The sequence below is a fragment of the Gekko japonicus genome, unplaced genomic scaffold (assembly GCF_001447785.1).
Source record: "Gekko japonicus isolate JY-2015 unplaced genomic scaffold, Gekko_japonicus_V1.1 scaffold16, whole genome shotgun sequence".
In the NCBI taxonomy this organism is placed as follows: Eukaryota; Metazoa; Chordata; class Lepidosauria; order Squamata; family Gekkonidae; genus Gekko; species Gekko japonicus.
Genome location: NW_015169777.1, coordinates 777,267 through 795,739, shown reverse-complemented (window position 1 = coordinate 795,739; position 18,473 = coordinate 777,267). Strand labels below are relative to the sequence as shown.

At 44.7% G+C, this 18,473-nt stretch overlaps 1 protein-coding gene across 1 annotated transcript in view; it reads left to right on the top strand.

Annotated features, from left to right (window-relative positions):
• Window positions 1-11,389, top strand: part of DEPDC5 (DEP domain containing 5) — a 70,264-nt gene extending 58,875 nt beyond the window's left edge. Inside the window, exons 39-43 of the mRNA XM_015416718.1 lie at window positions 723-892; window positions 4,453-4,624; window positions 7,537-7,597; window positions 9,676-9,758; window positions 10,779-11,389. Coding sequence (XP_015272204.1) covers window positions 723-892; window positions 4,453-4,624; window positions 7,537-7,597; window positions 9,676-9,758; window positions 10,779-11,071 — 779 coding nt within the window. The 3' untranslated portion in view covers window positions 11,072-11,389. The remainder of the gene's footprint in view (window positions 1-722; window positions 893-4,452; window positions 4,625-7,536; window positions 7,598-9,675; window positions 9,759-10,778) is intronic.
• The last annotated feature ends 7,084 nt before the right edge of the window (window positions 11,390-18,473 follow it).

Below are 18,473 nucleotides of genomic sequence, written 5' to 3'. Positions count from 1 at the left end.
CCAGCCTCCTCTTCCCAGGACTGGAGATCTTTAATGTCTTAGGTGCCAAGGAAAAAGAAGCCCAGCATCTGCTCTGCCTCCAATGTTATACTGGCAGGGGATGTTTTCAGTTTATCCCTGAGAGCAAGCTGTCTTCCGTGCTAAAAAAATGTAGTTTTCTTTCAAAAGAGAGGGCAATTCCTTGTTGAACAAATTAGGTTGATTGCAGTGTTTGGAAAATTGACACCTGGGGGGCAACTAAAGCAGAATTTAACTGTCTTATCTCAGAGTTTAATGAGGGCAGGTAAGAATGTGGTTGATAAGTTCTTCTGTATCATTTCCTTTTACAAATATTATTAATCCTTTTGTTTTCAGAGAATCACAGAGTTGCAAGGGGCCATTCAGGCATCTAGTCCAACCCCCTACTCGATACAGGATCGGCCTGGCGCATCCCTGACAAGTGTTTGTCCAGCTGCTGCTTAAAGACTGCCAGGGAGGGGGAGCTAAGGTCTCAGTTTCAAACTAACTGCAGTCAGGCTTATATGCAGCAGTCTACCTCTCCCCTTTTAGCTAAACTTTTGTCGTTTGAATTCCAAAGTTGCTGGTTTCTTTGAATTGAGAATTCATTATCATAATAATGTATATCCAAGCTAACCGATTCTTGCTCTGATCCCACATGTAGCCAGTAAATTGCCATGCAGTTTCTCTCTCCCATTTACCCTGTTTGCATTGCCCTACGGCAGCTGCCACAGTACCTGAACAGCGGACAGTGACACTGGATGTGGACATCAACAACCGGACGGACCGCCTGGAGTGGTGCAGCTGCTACTACCATGGCAGTTTCTCCCCCAACGCCGCCTTTGAGATCAAACTGCACTGGATGGCTGTAACGGCCGCAGTTCTCTTTGAGATGGTGAGATCTCAGGAGGGACGCACATCTGACAAATATTTCTTTGTGGGGCAGATATCGGTGGGAGAGATGGCATTGTTTATTTTGGCTTGATTGGGATTTATTTTCACCAGATTGGCGTTTCATCCTGCATCTCACATGACATGGCCTGTAGTAATGCTGGGATGGTGCATCAGTTAGAAAGGTTATGACACTGGAGAGCAGTGTTCCCTCTAAGCTGAGTCAGTGTGAGCTAGCTCACAGTGTTTTAGCCTCCGGCTCACACATTTTTGTCTTAGCTCAGGAAGGATGGCTGCAGAGCGAACTAGTTTATGCAGTAGCCAAATTGCTCGCTCACAACTCTAATGCCAGTAGCTCACAAAGTAGAAGTTTTGCTCACAGCTTAGAGGGATCATTGCTGGAGAGAGTGTTCTGTTGGAGAAAAGATCAGCGAGAGCTTTTTAGGACTTATTGGATAGCTAATCTCTCTGCCATTCAGTGCACGTGTAATGAAAATTTGGCTGGATGATGCTGACAAAGTCATTCAGTCTCAAATTATACTTGAGGGTTACAAGCAAGAGGTTACTGTACTCTGTGAATTGTTTTTTCAGTGACCTCTTGGTGCAAATTATTGCCATTGTTTATTGTGTGCAGTTTGTTCCAGAGATAGACTGAGTGTTCTGCTATCTCATCAGTGAATGCCCCATCCAAGCTGGCAGAGGTAGTCTCTGACCTGGTCTTGGATGCTCTTGTAATAATAGTTCTTGAGGGATTTCAATATTCATCTGGAGGTTTCCTTTGCGGGGACAAGATCAGGACTTTTATGGCTACCAATAGCAATGATGAGCCCATCCCGGGTTATCAGGAGCCAAACACATGAAAAGGGTTGCATGTTGGATTTAGTGTTTTGGGACAGGGATTAGTGACACAACTTGTGCCATAGTTAGAGTATTGTCTGTTGAAGGCACAGTTGGTTGTGGCATTGCCTTTCATGCATTGGTGGCAGACCAGTTTTATTTTTTTAATATATGTTATTTTGAGACCGATCGCTTTGATTGGATTTTACAGTGTTTGGGGGGAATCTTGAAAATCTAAATGACAACTCTACAAGAGCCTTAATGAAGGCCTAACTACTAGGCTCTTTGGGGCTTTAGACAGGATCAGTACCTGGTGGTGTCCCTGTGTAGGAACCCAACTCCATGTTTTCAATACAAACCTGAAGGAACTGAAAAAGTTGGGTGATGTCCGGAGCAGAATACTCATGCCAGATTTGATAAGAACATACTACAGATTGCACTGGAAAGCCTGTGATATGTGCGTGTCACTGACCCTCACCAAAGCCATGTTGCCCTTCCTGACCTTCCCCCACAGCAGAAGACCTGTAATCTGTGAGGGGAGGGTGCTGTACCCGATTCTTCCTCCTTTCCATACCCTTCGTGCTCACAGACTGCCTGAACAGGTATACTTCTTTCTCCCCAACCTGCTGCTGATCTTCTTTAAACAGGACACCCCTCCAGTCCAGGGCTGGCCCCTCCCCTCCACCCTTTCACCAAACCAGAAAGTGTTCTGGAGCCCCTTCTCAGCTGCAGCACCTCCTGCGTTGTTCCCCCCCCAGGCAAGGTTTGATGACGTGATGGGCTCCGCCCACCTGCCAAACTCTGTTATTTAACCTAGAGTCTGCTGCTGCCGCCATGCACTGTTTGTTTTGGGCATGTCCTGGCCAGGCTGGTGTAGCCATGTACAGCTTAGCTTGCCTGAGCCAGGGTGAACAAATCCAGGGCAGGTCCCGTTGCTAGACAAGGTGGCAGTGACAGTGGTAAAGAAGCAGTACTTCTCTTCTATCATTGCATCACCTGAAATCCCCTCAAGTTCAGTTATTGAGGGTAACTTGGCTTTTGACGACTCCCAAGGTGAGAGTTCCAAACTGATTATACTTTGATCATTAGCGGTGGCGTTTTTATGCAGCTCTTTGCTGATTAAAGTCTTTGTTCTCCATTGGTGGCGGAGGGCACCCTCCTAGTCGTCTCGGTTAATTCATCTTTCTGACTGCATTTTCTTAAAATCAGCTGCAGATCCAGGTTAGTTATGTATAAAAAGACCTGTGCGTCTCTTTTCAGTGCATTTATTTTTATTTATTTTTTTTATCTTTGGATTTATATCCCGCCCTCCCCGAAGGCTCAGGGCGGCTAACAACGAGGCACAAGTGCCAAAGTTAAAACAGATAAAAACAGCATAAAACAGAATAAAACAATATAATACATTTATCACAAGATGGGGTAGATCTTAATCCATTGGCAATATTCCAATAACCTGTCATCCCTTCTCCTTCCAGGGTCACCTCGCACCCCGATGGAACCACATAGCGGTGGTAGTGGTGCAATGGAGCAGGACCTTTTTTTTAAAGGGGGGGGACCCTGCATTTATAGTTTAAGATTTTTTTCTCCTGTAGAATAGTATGAAGTGTTATTTATTTGCATTATTTATAGTCTGCCTTTTTCACTGAGACTCAAGGCAGATTATGCAGTGTAGCTCAATGCAATCAATAGGATGAGACATCAAATAAGCATTTCAGTAGGAGTAGGATTACAGAAATCTAAAACAAAGCATAACTATTAGACATGGTACGTTGAACAATGTAGAAGATGGTACTACACAAGTAGAGAACAGGGCAGTGAGGGCAAGATAATACATCCAAAAAACGGATTATACATATATGCCATGCACCATAGTAGTCCAAAGTCCCATTCGCTTCCTGAACCATCCCATTGTAATATAACCCTATCACCTTTATAAAAATGCCCCCATGAACATATATTTTGTGGAATGACAGAAGTGTGTGAGCCTTCTTGACCTCCTCAGGCAGGTCATACCATAAGGTGGGGGCACAACAGAGAATGCACGTGTACATGCAGTTGCTGATCTTTCCCATTCGCAGGGTGGCACCTGCAGAAGGCTCTGCTCAGAGAAGTGAAGCTGTTGTGGCAGAGAGACAGTCTTGCAGATATGAGGGTCCAAAGCCATGAAGGACTTCGTCAGACATTGATGCCTGAATCCTAGCAATATCTATACATCTTGTTGCTTATTCATGCTATTACTCATTTATTGATGGGATTCAGTTATTAAGCCTGGTCCCTATTCACATTCACCCACATTGGCTACCCAAGTAGATTTTAATTAGAATCCATAACAACATACAAATAAGAGCAATAGTTGTTACCATTTAAGATTGAGTAGCAGCCGTTGCTTCTGGAGAGAAGAGAAGCTTTGCCTGTGCTGAAGAGAAGACATTGAACAGAGAAAACGGGGAAGAGCTAATTAAAGGAAGCCACCTTCACTCCCATTCCCAGCCTGAAATGTTCAGCTCTCATCTTCTCCCAAGCTGTCTGCTGACTCAGCCATGGCTGCTGTTCTTCCCCATCTCCATGGCAGCTTTGTCCTAATAAGTTGTTCGGTGAGAGAGCATTGCCTGCCTAGGTTGCATCCTGTAAAAAGAGTATGCTGTAGGCTTGGACCAGTTTTGGCTTTTGTGTTTTTCCCCCCATCCCACCATGTGGCCGTAGCTCATCCTTTTAATCTCCACACAGGTTCAGGGCTGGCATCGCAAAGCCACGTCCTGTGGTTTCTTACTGGTTCCAGTCCTGGAAGGTCCATTTGCACTGCCCAGTTATTTGTACGGGGACCCTCTTCGAGCACAGCTGTTCATCCCACTCAACGTCAGCTCATTGTTGAAGGAGGGGACTGAGCACCTTTTTGACGGTAAGGCTCTTGTCCTCGGTGTTGAGAATCCCATTTGCACTCTTGCGTCTGTGCATGTCTGTCCTGAAGAATCTAGAATTGGCTGCATTTGAAGAGAACCAGAACCAACGGGTTGAAATTAAATCGGAAAAGTTTTCAGCTAAACAGGGAGCGGTGGCGCAGGCAGTAAAAAGCCTGCAGTAACAACAAGTGAACAGCCATAGGTGGGCTCTCCTTTGGAGGTTTTCAAACAGAGGCTAGATGGTCATCTGACAGCAATGCTGAGTTTGTGAATTTAGGTAGATCATGAGAGGGAGGGCAGGAAGGGTTGCCTCAGTGCTTCGTTCTTGTGGCCCTTTCTTACACGCCCAGGAAAATGCTGATTGCCACTTTGGGGTCAGGAAGAAATTTTTCTCCAGGCCAGTTTGACTGGAGATCCTGGAGGTTTTTTGTCATCTTCTGGGTGAGGAACAGCGTTCACTGTGGGTGTGTGTGGGGGGGGTATTTGTGAATTTCCTGCATTGTGCAGGGGGATTGGACTAGATGACCCTGGAGGTCCCTTCCAACTCTATGATTCTATGAGATGGGTTGCCAACCATAGTGTTGAAGGAGCAAAGATTAGAAACGTGCACTTCCTGTCTGTTGGAAGTATAAGAAAGCAGGCTAGTAAAGGGGTTACCTTTGTCAGAGAAGTTCATTTTCAGAATGCTGGACGCTTGAGATTTGGTGGTGAGCCAAAGATTAGACATTCCTTGTTTTGGTAGAATTTGCCCCCAAAGGCAACCCCTGTTGTGGGAACTTCTGTGTGGAGAATTTACCTTGCTGGGCCAGTTGTCCAATTTATTGACCTTAATGAGGAGTTGTCCTCTTCACCCTCATTCTGTCACCACCTCAAGTAAAGTAATAATCCCTTACCACTTGCCATGACCATAAGCTTGTATAGTTATGTCAGGTTAGTTCTTCTGAAAACTAAACCATCTCCTCTGGACTTTTGGAAGACTTCTTCAATTAAACCACCACAGGCCTTTCCAGACAACCTCCACCAGTTTGTCCTAAGTGTAAAAGGAAAGCCTGGGACTCATGCCTATTTAATCACTCAGATCCATCCAGGAATTTCCCCACCTTCTTTTGTAAAAAGAAAAGAAAAATGGACCTTACACATAAAGCCAGGGTTGGGATATATGTATGGTATGTTTGACAAATGGAATGTTTAACAGCTACCCAGGAAGGAATAAAAAAAAAGAATGCCTCTCCTCCTAGGTTTAACCCCCCCCCCTCTTTCTTTCTTTCTTTCTTTCTTTCTTTCTTTCTTTCTTTCTTTCTTTCTTTCTTTCTTTCTTTCTTTCTTTTTTTCTTTCTTTCTTTCTTTTCCCCTCTCTATCATATTCTGCACGTTTCTTAAATTTAAAATGAGGGGGTAGGAGATACTATAAATAAACAATAATAAGTAATCTTCATGGCCAGATTAGGAGTTCAGTCTCTTTTTAATGCCATATTTTCTCCAGCTTGGCCACATGGCTTCTTCTGCCTCTTCCAGCTGGTCGTCTTCCCCCCAAAAAAATCTCTGAGCCCCCCTCCCCTTATTTCAACAACAGCATTTTTCATTCTTTTGTGCACATCAGACCCCACCCCACTTGCCTAATGAAATATTCTAGGCAAAGCTAGTGTTTATCGTGTGAGAATGTGACTTGCCGCACAGACCTGTATTTGCATATCTGCTTCAATTCTCTCTATTCTGGCAGGTTCCCAATCTTATAAAAACCTTTTTAATAGGCTTTGCCATACCTTGGAAGACTACATAAGATCAGCCTCTGAGCATTAGCTGAGTGCAAATTAAATGTTTCTTTTCCCTAAACTTTACTCAAATTTACCTGGTGGAATAAAATGTCATTTCTCCACACCTCTTCCTTTATTGTAAAACTGGCTGTTTACCTTAGGCTCTTTTCCCCCTTCTGAATTAAAATTGAATGCACAGTTCACTCTTCCAGCCATAAAGTCCTACTTTTTACACTGGGTAGGAGTAAGATTTACTTGACTGCACTACCTCTGTGTTTCTGCATGAATCACTGATCCAGGTGCATCTCCCAACGGAAACAAGCAAGCCCAGTGCAGGGAAACTCCCTTAAGGTTGGGTTATTCTGCTGCATTTATATATTGGGCATGATTAGGTCATTCGATCTCAGCTGATGCTGAAATGCAACAGAATTTCCCCTCCTCAGCAGGTCTACACTGGAATATTTTTTGAGGTGCATGGCAAGCAGTGTAAAGCAGTACCCTTTTTGCCACAATTTGTTAACATTTAAAAAATCCAGCTGGTATCCCCTCTGTTTTCCTTTTGGCTGCTCTGTGGTGGTATGCCTCATTCAGCTGTCCTCATCCCTTCTTCCAGTCCAGGATTCTGTTTGCCATGCCTCTAGGAAAGGCATTCTCTGTTGCCATGGTTACCCTTCAAACTCACAGGATTATGGGGAGGGAAGGAAATTGCCATCTTTTTCTGTAGAAGCATCTTCCTACTTTCCAGAGATGCTCTTTTGATATGATGAGATTTCCTCACAACAAGTACACAGGGACCAGAAGGGGAATGCTCTTTTCAAGGGATACGTAATTAAAACAATTCAGTAGGTTGTCTCTGTCATTGGTATAGCTAGTCCATTGCTCCTATGCATAACTCTTAAGCAGGGATCCCATAGTGGTGTGCAGAGGCCCATACAGGCTGAGAGCTCCAATTGCCGTGGCTGAGCCAAGCAGGGCAGGACTTGACAAAGCCAGTGGGCTGGGAAGCAGAATTGACTGAGGAAGTAGACCCAACTGCAAGAAGACCTTCACAACAAAGACGTGCAACTCTGTTCATGCCCCCCATCACATGACACATAGAAAATAATAAATGCAGTCGATTTAAGAAATGTTCCCCTCATCTGATTATTCTCTTTCAGGCTTTGAACCAGAGACTTACTGGGATCGCATGCACCTTCTCCAAGAGGCAATTGCGTACAGGTAAGCAGAATCAGAGAGGAGTGTCCACTTAGCGCTGGGAGGGCTGGGAGGACATCTACAGATGCTGTTTCTTATTCAGGGATTGAGAGAGAAAGTGGGGTATGGGCTGTAGGTTATGTCCTGGGATAGAGCTAGGAACTGTTTGCAAAGCAATTCATATTTAGCTAGGGTTCTGGATGAGAGTTTATCTGGCTTTCTCATAATGATGTGTCTGGGATGACCAATCTCTGCCTCAGAAGAGGGACCAAACCAATAGGTTCAGCTTCTGTTCTATAACTGATCCACAGTAGAGTGTGAGATGCCACACCAGCAACAAACGGGAGGCGGACAGACAGGTGACCAGATGATGGCATCTCTTTATTTTTGGCCCATGTACTCAGTTGGATAGTTTTCAGAGAAGTTTTGCAATACTTAGAAACATTATCAAAGCAAAAATTACCAGCATTAATAATAAACCGTAGAAATAATCTGTTAAAAAAGCAACATTAAAATAGGCTAAAATTAATAAAAGCAGCAGCAACAGATGAATGGTACCAATGAAAACACTGGGTAGTCTGTAAACAACAGCAGTCTAAATATTCAGAGGGTATTAAAAAGGCTGGCCAAAAAATAAACCAGCCAAAAAACCAAGCTCAGGTAAACAAAACTGGTACTGAAAATGTAGCAGGCTTTTCACCCAGCAGAGGTGCAGCAACAGAGAAAGGCCCTATCTGTAGTGACAACCTATCTTACTTCAGCCAGTGTGGGCACAGAGAAGGGCCTCTGAGAGTGATCGTAGTCAGTGGGCAGGTGTGTGTGGGAGCAAGGTAGTCTTCCAAGTAACCTGGCTATGGTTTATGCTGGGCTTTAAATATAATAACCAGTATTTAAATTGGGGCCAGAAGCAAGGTGGTTACCAAGTTAAGATCCCTGTAACTTATGCCAGTCAGCAGTCTTACTCACACATTTTGCACCAGCTGAAATGTTTGACCAGGAGAGATGATTGCAGCAGTCTTACTTTGAGTGTCGATAGCCTTCTCCCTCTAATTAAAGGAGTTCTTTCTCTGGCCAGCCTTTGGGGACTCTTATGGCTAAAATGTATGATCCTGCTCAGCCATGTGTCATCTGGGTTTAAAAAAAAAAAAAAAACCTCTCAGGGTTCCTTCTGTTTGTTCTTCTCATCATTATCTAATTCAGGGGTGTCAAATATGTGGCCTGGAGGCCAAAACCGGCCCATCTAGGGATCTTATCTGGCCCGCAGGCAACTGGTGCGAGGGAGGGAAGGCAGAAGGCTGCTGGGGGGGGGGGCAAGCAGGTGCACATGGTGGTGTGTGTGAAAGGAAAGGAAATGGCTAGGGGACAGGACTATGAGGCTACGGCAAAATAGTGTGGGGGGGAATGGCAGCAAAGGTGGGGAAAGGAGGCATGGTGCTTTTTTCCCTCTTTTCTCCTCTGACCACAGCTCAGTGAGGATTAGTGAAACCACTTACATGGCGGGGTGGAGCCAAATGGCTTCACGTTTTTCCAAATGGAGACTGTGAGGGGGTTGGCAAGAACCAGCATGTGGAGCAGCAGTTTGCCAACAAAGATATAGGGCCAGTGGGGGAGAGAGGAGGAAGAGGGCTGGTGCATGGATTGGGAGGCAGCTGGACTGTGTTGTGCATGCCACTCTGGGGGAGAAGATGTCTTGGCCTCAGAATCAAGTGGAGGAGCAAAGGGGAAAAGGGCTACATATACAAAAAGTAACTAATTTGTATGGAAATGTAAGATTTCCTCCTTTTCATGGTATCCCTTGGAATAAACCTAGTCTTGCATGTGATTAAATACATTTATTGGGGGGTTTGTGGGGTTCTCCAGTAAATCAGTCGCTTTCACTGATAGGAATCAATTGCTTTTGTTTGTGTTTTGACTTAAAATAATATCATTAATTGGGTTTGCCTATGTCCTTTATACAGTTTATTTCTCTAGTACCTGCCATTACATTTTAAGGCACACATGGCCTGGCCTGACAAAGTGACATTTATGTCAGATCCAGCGCTCGTAACAAAAGAGTTTGACACCGCTGATCTAATTATTCTGAAATGTTTTGTTCTCTGCAGATTTGGATTTGTACAAGATAAATATTCTGCTTCTGCATTCAACTTCCCTGCAGAAAACAAGCCCCAGTATATCCATGTCACTGGTGAGCATGCTGTTCTTGGTGTGTGGCTTTGTGTTTAAGGAGCAGCTGGCTTACTCCAGTCTCTGAAACAATTGCCAGTGAGCTGGCAGGCAGCTGCAACACGAGAAGCAGAGTAAGCAAAAGGCTACCAGCAGACAGCAATAATCTTGCTATTTGAGGGATGGATTTAAGATAGGCTGCTGGTCTGGGTAATTTCATCTAGGGAGGCTGCATTAGCAGCTCCCATTCCATCTCCGGGGAGGATAAAAGCACACCTAAGAGGCAGGAAACACAGTAGTCACAGATGATCCGATAAGCAGCCAGCAGGAACTGGGTATAGAATCCATATGGATTGGTTAAGAACCAAAGCATTCTGTATATTTGAGTAATCACCCATCAAGTCACCAGAAGGAGAGAGACTCCAGCCAGGGAGTGGCACATGTCTAATGCCAGTGCTTTTAAGGTCCAGGTAAGAGGTCTGTGTTGCTACCCCTACTTTGCCCATCAGAAGGAAAGACAAAGATGGTAAAGTCCTTAAGCTGAGGCAGAGCTTTCAGCCATTTTTTCCTGCAAATCTCCCCCCTCCCCCCTTATCTTTTCCTGAACTTATGCCCTGATGTTTCTGATCTCAGTGTTCAGATAATGGAAGCACTTTAGTTATGTCTGATGTTGCTACAAACCAGTACGTCTTGGTACATTTTGACCACGCCCCCCTGTTTCCAACAGACTTACTGTGCCAGGTCTGTTTCATTCAAAAGCATTGCAAAGGGTTGGGGGAGTGGGTTGGGGGGGAGATGGAATTTCCTAAATTGGTGGTACTGGCAGTAAGGAGAAGCAAACGATACAGGAGTGCCGGCTAGGTAACATTAGAACTGTTTGTAGAACTTCAGATGCTCTGCAAATTAAGAACAGACTTTAGGATGCACACTAAAACTGTTTTCGCTTTCTTTTCCTATTAGGCATTGTAACAAATCTCATAGCTAAATAACTGTAGTGTGAGATGACTGCCGCTCTTTAAAACCTTGTTCCATTTCATTTCAGGGACTGTGTTTCTTCAGTTGCCATACTCCAAGCGGAAGTTCTCTGGACAGCAGAGACGACGACGCAATTCTACCAGCTCCACCAATCAAAATGTCTTCTGTGAAGAGCACATTGGCTATAACTGGGCATACAATACCATGCTGACCAAGACATGGAGGTCCAGTGCCACAGGGGATGAGAAATTTGCCGATCGGCTGCTGAAGGATTTCACAGACTTCTGCGGGAACAAGGACAACCGGCTTGTCTCCTTTTGGACAAGCTGTCTAGAAAAGATGCACGCCAGTGCGCCCTGAAGGACAGAAGCCAAATTGAATTAGGATCAAGGGTAGTGAAAAATTGGAGAGCGTCTTGAGAAGCCTAATCGGGGTATTGGAAATAAAAAGATATCAGGATGCTGTGGCCAGTGGAGTTGGTGTCTATCACACAGATGCATGGACAGGCCCTTTGCTTGACATGACTCCCATCAAATGGAGAGAAGGAGAAAAGCGTCAGACTGGGCTAGAAGATAACTTGTTAGCTGCTTCAAAATCATGAGTAAAATCTTTCCAACCCTCTACGGTGTTCATGGTTTTGTGTGCATATGTAAGATACTACTCATTCTCTATATGTAAATACACAAAATAAAAATATACAAAATAAAATATGGTTTCCCTTTAATTAATAATTTTACGTATATGGTACCTAGATCTAGACAATGTCCAAATCTAGACAATGTCCAAAGGAATAAAATGAGAGTTCTTTCATACAGTGAAGTGGTACACTGAAAAGACAGGTAGAAAATAGTTAATTTCAAGAATTTTTTGTACTCAACACCCATTTCTTAGAAAGCTGCAGATGTGAATGCTTGAAATTTGGTGAATGTTGACATTTGCTTGTAAATGTGGACAAACCAAACAACTTCTGTGAATGTCTAAAATATTAAGAGATTGCTACAGTGTTGAAACTTGGTAATTCACCATCTAAATGTGTCTATTAACATTCATTTTTGTATGGCTGGAAAAGTGGGAAAATAACGTTTTCAACCCATCACAATATTTCAGAATCTTATTGCCAGCATTGTTAGCATTCACTGGACTACATCTGCTTCCTGTATTTTATTTATTTTATCAAATTTGTATCCCTCCCTTCCCACCGAGGCAGGCTCAGGGCAGCTTACAACATACATATAAATGTGTACATTAAAACTCCAATATATACAAAACAACATTAAGTTAAGAATGTGATATAAAACCATCGTTAAAGGTAAAGGTAAAGGTTCCCTTGCTCGAAAGCCAGTCGAGTCCGACTCTAGGGTTGCGGTGCTCATCTCCGTTTCAAAGCCGAAGAGCCAGCGCTGTCCGAAGACGTTTCCGTGGTCATGTGGCCGGCATGACTAAACACCAAGGCGCACGGAACACTGTTACCTTCCCACCGAAGTGGTACCTATTTATCTACTTGCAATTTCTTGCTTTCAAATTGCTAAGTTGGCAGGAGCTGGAACTAGAGATGGGAGCTCACTCCATCATGCGGCACCTGGGTCTCGAACTGCTGAACTACTGACCTTCCACAGCCTGCAGCTTAGCATCTTAACTACTTGAGCCACTGCAGCTCAACCATCGTTACACAGCACTTAACTATAATACAAAGTGGTGACATTCTGTCATGGTTTGAATGGCCTCCTTCAGGCTCTTGCCAAGCTTCCGGCTGGTGGTGATGTTAATATTAAGGCCAGGTTGGTATGATGTTAATGTTGGGGCCGGGGCCATAGTGTTGAGGCGGCACCCTACTTGAAAGCCTGGTGGAAGAGCTCCGTTTTACAGGCCCTGCGGAACTGCAAGAGGGCCCACAGGGCCTTGATGTCATCCGGGAGCTCATTCCACCAGTGAGGGGCTGCCACAGAATAGGCCCCGGTCCTCACTGTGGCCAACCTGGCCTCTTTAGGGCCTGAAAGAACCAGGCGACCCAGATCTTCGTGCTCTCTGGAGCACATGTGGAGAAAGGCAGTCCCTTAGGTAAGTAGGTCCCTTGAACCGTATCCGGTATGCTATGGGCAGCCAGTGCAGTGCTTTTAGGTTGGGCTGGATGTGTTCCCGCATGGGAAGACACAGCAACAGCCTCGCCGCTGCATTCTGCACCAGCTGCAGCTTCCGGATTTGAGACAAGGGCAGCCCCATGTAGAGAGCTTTGCAGTAATCCAATCTCGAGGTGACCATTGTGTGGATCGCTGTTGCCAGGTCATTGCGTTCAAGGAAGGGAACTAACTGCTTAATCAGCTGTAGATGGTAAAAGGCAGACTTCGCAGTGGCTGCTACCTGGACCTCCATAGGCTTGTGTATGTGTGAAATAACCACGCAGCAGCTTAATGTCTAGATAGGGCAAGAGCCTGCAAAGAAATGCAGCATATTTCCCAAAAGCATCCTGTACTTGACAGCCCCATTTTTAATGTGTGTGTGAAGAAGAGTTGGATTTATATCCTGCCCTTCATTCGGAATCTCAGAGCGGCTTACAATCTCTTTCTCTCCCTCTCCCCACAACAGACACCCACTGTGAGGCAGGTGGGGCTGAGAGTGTTCTGAGGGAACTGCTCTTGAGAGAACATCTCTAAGAGAACTGTAACTGACCCAAGGTCACCCAGCTGGCTGCATGTGCAGAAGTGGGGAACCAAACCTGGTTCTTCAGATTAGAGGCTGCTACTGCTAACCACTACACCAAACTGGTGTGAGAGATTTGCCCATGGAACTCCCCCCCCCCCCCCCCATTGCTGGGAGCACCTTTTTGCTCTCTGCAGGTAGAGAACCGGCAGCTGTTACCTGGATTTTTTGTTATTGGAGGCTGAGGCGTAGTGGAGGTAGCTGTGTCGAAATGAGCTCTGGAGCCTTTTGAAGTGAGTTCTAAAGCACCTCAAGGGTGTGTAAAAATAAGAACAGATGTCACCTTAAAAATTAACAGAATTCAGGACTGGAGCCCACTTAAGACGCTACAAGCGGCTCCTCACTATAGTTTTTATGTAGGCGGGTTGCGGGTTTTGGGTTTTGGGGGGAGGGCGGGGGTTGAAGAGAACCCAGCAGTGATACCTGAGCATGCTTTAGAGTGGAGAGCATCCACGGAGGATCTCAAACCGTATAAACGTCCCCCTCCTCAGCCCCATAATGGAACTTTTAAAATGCTTTGCAATAAAGAAAACGGAGCTACTCGCGGCGGTTGGGGAGACCTAACCCTGCCACAGTTCGTTTGCACCAAGCGCCTACGGGGTGGGGTGGCTCCCTGCAGGCAGCGCTGTTACTCCGGCCTAACCATGCTGGGGAAGGGACGGAGCCGGGCGCCTTGATGAGAATCGCTTCCCAAGCATGTGCCTTGCGTGTTCACACATGACGCTCTCAGCTCTCCTTTTACCGTTCTAGGTACCCGCAGGGAATGTGGGCTAAGGCGGCCCTCATGAAATGCGACTAAGGTCTTTTTTGAAACTCCGCTCAGAAGGCGGGGCTGCCGCTGCGGGGGGGATGAACTTTTCCCCTGGACTAGTTTCCCGCGAGGCCAAGCAGAACTTAGCAGGCAGCCCCACGCCGGGTCCGTTTTCGGGGTAGCTGCTTGTGTAGGCAGGCTGGAAAGACACCCCGACCAAAATGGGCAGGTAATGACCTCATGGCTGGCAGGTGAAAGTTGGCTTGAAGTCCCCCCAGAACTCAGGTTGGAAGTACCTCTCGGTAGAGCCTGCGGCTTCTAAAAGAGGGCTGGGTTACTCCTCAGGAGTAAGATGCTCCCATGCAAAACCTGTCGACAAATAGCATGTAAAATTCTGCGCGGCGTGGTAAAAGGAGATAATGTTTTTTCTCTTTTTCCTGTAATAAACCCGGAAATTTAACTAGCTGGTGTATGGTGGGCAAAAGGAAAGCCTTTACCCACCACAGTTCGCTACACCTGCACCATTAAAACCACCACTAGAACCAACAGTAAAAAAAACCCATACGGTAATGCGGCCAAACAACTACTTGGGTCTTTTAAAAAAATCTGCACGTTTTAAAATGTATATTTACTAACGAATGTATATTCACTACCAGATTGCTAATGTTGCAATATTTAAATAATTTTAAAAGTTTAAGATATATTTTAACGTTTACAAGAATATAAATCTAGCAGACTTGGTTCTTAAAAAGAAAATTTGCAACTAAGTAGTCAACAGAGGGAGCAGGTCTAAACTGGTCTACTTAGAAGTAAGTCCCATGTTATTCAATAGGGCTTGCTCCCAGGAAACTTCTTTAGATTGCAGCCTAAATTTAGTTTTCTTTTTCTTTTTTCCTCATCGTTTCTTTTCTTCTCATAGTTTCTTTTTTTAAAAAAAAAATTGAATTCAAGGCACATTAGATTAATTAATTTGTTTAGAATAGGAAATGTGTTCCAGGACATAGGCTTGGATGAAATGAAGTACTGTATCTTAAGGTTTGCTTACTGTATTTGTTTTTTAAGTCACCTTGTGCAAATTTTAATTGATTTTTATTTGCATGTAATTGGAATAAAAGAAACCAAAACAATACCGCTACTGCATAATTTTAGTCATTTAAATTTGGAATGTTAATCAGAACTCAGATATTCCAAGATGATCTGCCACATTCAAACCCCAGTTCAATGGATATAATGCTGGGCTGAGTACTGGTTTCAAATCTCAGTTCACCAATAAGTCCATTGAGAGTAGCCTTCACTGTCGCCAGATTGCAGCCTGATTCTATGGCTCTTTGCTGGAAGAAAATTCTATTGAGTTTTATTTTCAAGTAAGTGTGCAGAAGATAGTAGCCTTGGATCATTTTGTGAAATGAGAGGAGAGATTCAGATGGCTGCAGGACGCCTAATGAGCTTAAAATCCCCAAAACTCAGGACTGTCCAGATGAAAGTGCCTCAGGACACAATTTTTGACACTTAAGATTGTCAGTTTGGTGTAGTGGTTTGGAGCCAGTTTGGTGTAGTGGTTAAGTGTGCGGACTCTAATCTGGGAGAACCGGGTTTGATTCCCCACTCCTCCACTTGCAGCTGCTGATGTGACCTTGGGTCAGTCACAAGCTCTGGCACAGCTGTCCTTGAAAAAGAGCAGTTTTTGTCAGAGTTCTCTCAGCCCCACCTACCTCACAGGGTGTCTGTTTTTTGGGGGGGGAAGAGAGAGGAGTTTGTAAGCCGCTCTGAGACACCTTTGGGTAGTGAAGGGCGGGGTATAAATCCAATCTCTTCTCTTCTTCTTCTTCTTATTTATAAAGATTGAGAACTTTGTTCAAACAGCAGTAAGCCAAAAGTGTGCATATATAGCTCAGAAAGCAGAGAAGGCTAAAACCTGATTCCCAGCACTTCCTGCATATTGAGTTATTCATTCAGGCCGCTGACACTTAAACTGGAGTTACATAGTTGCCAAAATCACTGGTTAGGGAGGGGGAAAATGTTACTAAGATGTTTCCATAAAGTATTTCCTTGTGAAATTACACAGCAGAAACTTTCTGTTTTGGGTGCAGAATGTGTACTTCAGAAGAAAAGATAAAAAGAAAATTATGTAATTTTTTGAGAAGCATATTAACAGTGTAGTCCTAAACTGATTTACATTCCTCTAAGCCCATTGCACTGTAAAAATCTTTATTATAATTAGTTGCTTTTAATCAATGTCTTGCTGGTCTTTTCAAGCCTGGGATAATTCTCACTGTCACAAGATGAGAAGTTGCTCTATAGGGATCTGAAATATCTTTTGGGGGCCCTGGAGAATTTGGCATATTTTCTCCTGGCTGCTCTCCATGCTGATAGGAACTCTTTGCTGGGAGAAAATTCTACCGAGTTTTATTTCCAAGTAAGTGTGAAGCAGATAGTAGCCTTGGATCCTTTTGTGAAATGAAAGGAGAAATTCCAGTGGCTGCAGGATTTTTTCCCCCTTAGGCTGTAGATTTTGCCCAGAGAAGTAGATGCAAAGAAGATGTGGTTGTTTTCAATGGTTATACCCACCTTCCCAGCTACACAATGGTTGTTGAGGTGACAAATATGAACAAACATTAAAAAGCGAAGAACTCCCATCAGCCAAAAATAATATACAAGCAGAATCCTAAAGAGTTAAGCAGCAAAAAAAAAAGGTGACAAGGAAAAAATTAAAATATCTTTAAACCAACAGGTCTAACAATAACCAGAGGAAACAAAGGGGGAAATGAAAGATACATGAGTGTGTTGTACTTTTCACTTAGTGAACCAGGCTATAAAAGCTCAGGCTTCCATAAATTTGTTCATCTCCTTTTTTATACAGATAGTATGACAAGCACTCTAATAATCAGCAAAAATAGTTTGTGCACTTGCCACGCCTTGTCCCGCCTTTCCTGAAAGCTCAGTTCCCTTTGTAGATGGCATCTGCTGAATCCCCTTTGAGTGTTAAGGCCGGGTCACTATTTCTCATTTTTGCAACTCTCGTGGTACGTCTTGGCTGACAACTGCCAATGCCAGGATTTGCAGGACTAGCAGGCAAAGCACTGTGAGCATATACAAATGATGAATTCTCTCCTCTAGCTGCTGCCTTCCGTGGGTGCTCTGCGCATACTGGGAGCAGTGTTGCTGTTGGAGCTATAGTCTCTTCACTGGTTTTGGGGATCTAGCTCACTGGACCTCACTGCCCACTGGACTTGACCCAGCCAGCAGCCCAAAGCTGGCCGGGAAGCTGAATTCATCCTGAACCTTGGTTGTCTCTGTCATCTGCTGCCCTGCCCATATATCCCAAAGGGACTACTTTTGCTGATCACAGCGGAGTCTAATACACATTCAGAAAGTTTGGGTATGCCCAGAGCCCAGGCACTTAGAAAGAGCAGGGCTGGTGACATCCCATGTATATCTCCCCGCTTCTGATCTGGTTCAGAATTCTGGATCTCTGTGCCAGTTTGAGGAGGAGAAACAAGGCAGCTAGGACCCCTGGGCAACCCTCTGAGCCCTTTCCCTTCAACAGGAATAAACTCTGGAACATGTAAAAGAAATAAGAAGGGGCAGCTCTCTCACAGCTTCTGTCTCTCTCCCCCACACTCTGTAGAGGGTGTTTCTAACACTGCCGAGTCGACATAGCCATGGCCATTGTGCCTGAGATTATGCGGCAGGGCTTCTAGGGAAGGCTTATCGGACTCAGGCCGAAGAAAATTTTAAAAAATTGTGTTGTGTAGAAGGGAGGAGTTCACCAAATGCATCTTTCCCCTTTACATGGGTTGTCTCAGTGAGAGCCAGTTTGGTGTAGTGGTTAGGAGTGTGGACTCTAATCTGGGAGAACCGGGTTTGATTTCCCACTCCTCCACATGCAGCTGCTGGTGTGAGCTTGGGTCAGACACAGATTCTTTCAGAGCTGTTCTCTCACAAACAGTTCTTGGAGCTCTCTCAGCCCCACCTACCTCACAGGATGTCTGTTGTGGGGAGGGGAAGGGAAAGGAGATTGTAAGATGCTCTGAGACTCCTTTGGGTAGAGAAGGGCAGGGTATAAATCCAATCTCTTCTCTCTTTCTACTTTAAAGACAAAGAACTGCTTTCTGGGGCCATTTCTGGTCAAGAAAATGGGAGCCCCCACATGATTATCATTTACACCCACCCACCCCCCAAAAAACACCTTCAGAATTCCAACCACAGAACTTCCAGTTCTGCTCCATTTTGATCTTTAGGTAGGAGGTGCTTGGGGAGCTCCGGTGGCTCAAGTGGTTAAGACGTTGAACTGCAGGCTGTGGAAGGGTGGTG